Source organism: Octodon degus, unplaced genomic scaffold (genome assembly GCF_000260255.1).
Source record: "Octodon degus isolate 3935 unplaced genomic scaffold, OctDeg1.0 scaffold00049, whole genome shotgun sequence".
NCBI classification, from domain to species: Eukaryota; Metazoa; Chordata; class Mammalia; order Rodentia; family Octodontidae; genus Octodon; species Octodon degus.
In genome coordinates this window covers 2,210,471-2,214,098 of record NW_004524625.1, presented here as the reverse complement: position 1 = coordinate 2,214,098, position 3,628 = coordinate 2,210,471, and the positions used below count along the sequence as shown (strand labels likewise).

Here is a 3,628-nt window from a genome sequence, read left to right as displayed (position 1 = left end):
CTGTACTGCACTTTGTAGATCCTTTGTCAGTGTCAGCCATGTGGATGAGTCACAGCCAATGCTTGACCAATTTGCTCTCTTGGAAAACCTGAAAGTTTTCTCTCCATGTGACTCTCCTTAGGCACACTATACATCATCGATCACATTCCTCTTTGGCCCCATAATCTCCTTGCTTAGAAAATTTGGAGCACAACTGAGTTACATGATGTTACAGTACAGGTTCCCCTATGTCCTCAGTCCTCACTGACCTTGAAAGGCTAGGGCCAAAATGTTGGCGGACTGTGTAACCTTCCTTTTCTCCAATTTTTGATCTGCAAACTTAGGTTGTTAACCCTCCAGAAGAGAGGCTTATTAGTATCCTGCAACATATGCAGTTCGTTTTACCCTAACTATCTGTCTAAATATCTTCCATCATGTATTGATGTGTTGAAATTTAAGTCCTTACAGAATATGAAGAAAAAAATTAACAAATAGCAATAAACATATTTTTACACAGAAATTTTGAAATCTAACCATATACAGCATTGTAGCAGAACAGTTCTGTGACATTGTTTTTCTTTTTCTTGTTTGTTTGTTTGTTTATTTATTTATTTATTTATTTTTTGTGGAACCAGGGATTGAACTCAGGCCCTTGCACTTGCCAGGCAAGCACTTATTCTACAGCACTACCTCCCCGGCCTTTTTTTTTTTTTCCATTTATTATCCATTTGAAAAAAGAAAAACAAAACACAAAACAAACCCTTTTACTTGTGAGACAATATGGTAATAATTGGTATGTCGTGACATGAAGTATGTATTTAGAAGACCAGAATGACAGGCATTCCAAGTGTGACCCTTCTATTACACATTGCTATTTTCAGTGCATTTGTTTGGTTCACAGGTATCAGCATATATGTTTAGTCAGATTGAGAATCCTACCAATTTACTGCCAGTTTCAAAAACCTGCTGATGTTTCTCAGGGTTATTGCCTTGCCATCTTGTGCATACAAGTGTATGGCTTTGTCCTAGTCCTGTTTCCCAGCTTTTCTCCCTATCCTCTCCTCATTGTCCAGTCCTCAAGTTCTCACTTTCCTTTCAGTTGTGTTATACCTTTCTCTTTGTATTTCTTCTTTTGATTTCTTACACTGGTGAGACTATATGATATTTACACATGTGGGTCTGGTTTATTTCACTTATGAGTATATCTTCAAGTGGCATCCACTTAAATGTAAAATCTTCAAGTTTATCATTCTTTATAGCTGAGTAATACTCCATTGTATAAAAATACCACATCTTTTTCAAACATTCCTCATGTGATGGGCATCTTGATTGTTTCCAAGATTTGGCTATAAATAAATAAATGAATGAATTTTCATTCTCACTGTGTAAAAGGCGTACATAATGAAATAGTTTGACTTTGGAATTTTGAAATTTCAGATGTAAATTGAAAAACTCCAAAAAGGAACTCTGAATGAAAATAGAGATAAATGAATTAGTGTACACAAAGAAAAAATGGGTGTACAATAGAAAAAAAAACCTGTAGGAGAATTTGGAAGCCTCAGAGAAAGTGACTTTTTAAGATTACTGTTAAAAGCTAATGTGTAGTTTTATAGGCAGAAAATGCAGGTAGGCAATTTAAGGTGAAGGGAATAGCATGTTCTAAAGAGTAGAGGTTTTGAAAGACTATGGTACATGTAGAAAGTAAAAGGTAGTCTGCTTATACTAGAGCTCAAATTTTGTGTGCAGAAGTGGTGGGAGAAAGGCCATGAAAGAAGATTGGGTCTAGTTTGTGAAGGGTCTGTCAGGCTGAGGTGTTTTGATTTGATCCTGGAGTCACCAACAGTTAATCAAGGGAGCAAAAGGATTCTCTCTGTGTGTCAGGAGAGTCATTCTTGGTAGAACAGAAGAAATAGTATTTGAGGGAAAAAAAAACTCTAAGGAAAATGAGATCAGTACATAGATTATTGCAGTAGTCGAGAGAGAAGGTAATGAGGCTCTCAGGTAAGGCACTGCTAATGAATGTAAATGGGATGAGTTAGATCTGAGAGACATTTTAGGAGCAGAGTAGAGTGGGGAAATTGCGTGGAAACAATTTGATGATGGTTGCTCTGAATTTAAGAATCAGCAAGTTTAAGTCACTTATTTACTCTGTGGCCTAAGAAAATTAAGTACTCAGAGTGTACTTAACAAAGTGAAAGATACAGTGATAAATCTGTTCTAATGGAACCAAAAGAATAATTAAGTAAATGTATATAAATATTGGAGTACCCAGAACCTTTATACCAATGTTATTATGACTTCAAAGCAAGGAAAACAATGATCATAGATGAGCTTGAGGTTTTTAGAGGGTTAGTAGTGGAGTTTAGAGAAGAGGAATAGTTAAGTTTGATTTTGGATATTGTGAATTTGAGTTACATTTAATATTGGGATCCCTAGAAGACATATGGAGACTTAGATTAGAACTTAAGAAAAGTGACTTGGAGATTTGTTTTATTTATTTTTTTCTGTATTTTAGGGAAGGGTCTACAGGGTGTTCAGGTCTCACTACTAGATCTGACTCATAGTGATCCACCTGTTTACAGCCTCCCAAGAACTGGGATTACAGGTGCGCACCATCACGCCCAATCTGACCTAGAGATCTGAACGTGTACCTAGGGTAGATTCTATAGGAACCACACATAGACAATCTTGTCTCCTTTATCTCTCTCCCAGTGCCTTGCACGTCTCTCAGATTCAGAGAATGAAGAACCTTCCCAAGGCCAGATGACACAGCCACATCGTTCAGCGTTTGTTTCCAAGAACAACTCCTACTCCATAGCTTTCCTGGCAGGGTAAGAAACTAATCCTGAATTCAGTCAGAGTTCTTTGATTTGCTGGTGGGTGAAAGGGACTGGTAAACAAAGGTATTTGTGGTACCCCTTTGAGGGAGGTAGAAGAGGTACAACGAAGTGGGTGGTAGGTTTTCAAGGATTGACCTAAATTTTTAAAATAAAAATAATACCTATCTATTTCTAGCACCCATGGGGTAGAATTGTGCTAATTTTTCTGCTTTATAGAGTTAACCTTTTAACCTGGGTGGAAACAAATCTCCTTTAGTGTGACAATATCCAGAATTTTTCTTTTGGGTTTTTTTGTTTGTTTGTTTGGTTGGTTTGGTTTGGGTTTTTTTGGTATAGGGTCTTGTTATGCAGCTTGGAACTCGCAGAGATCCTCCTGTCTCAGCCACCCCAGCACTGGGATAGCACCACATGTTTCAGTGGCCAGCGTGGCACACCCAGGGTTTCTGGGCTGGCTCGGCATGCAGTACCAGGGATTGAACCTGGCTTCTTGCACTTGCCAGGCAGATGCTTACACTGCTGAGCTATCTCTCCAGCCCTTTCCTGTGGGTTTTAATGCTCTTAGTGGGAAGTGAAGCCAAAGTCAATTTCATTTTAAATGTCTAGATCTATATGTCTTCATGGGCTTCAGGGAGGCAAACTAAAAAGTTTTTAAGACTTTTGGTCCTTTGGACTTTGTAGGTCCTGGGAAGGAAAGGAGAAAGGAAATGGATGGATACTGAATATTGGAGAAGGGTGGTTAGTGAAGAGCTAGATGGAAGGAAGATAGGATGCACAGAGGAGGGGAGGAAAGGAAGGGGGAGGGGGGAGGG

At 38.5% G+C, this 3,628-nt stretch overlaps 1 protein-coding gene across 1 annotated transcript in view; it reads left to right on the top strand.

The window, feature by feature from the left end:
• Rnf169 (ring finger protein 169) overlaps nt 1-3,628 on the top strand; it is a 120,457-nt gene that overhangs the window by 102,308 nt on the left and 14,521 nt on the right. Inside the window, exon 5 of the mRNA XM_023716644.1 lies at nt 2,692-2,810. Coding sequence (XP_023572412.1) covers nt 2,692-2,810 — 119 coding nt within the window. The remainder of the gene's footprint in view (nt 1-2,691; nt 2,811-3,628) is intronic.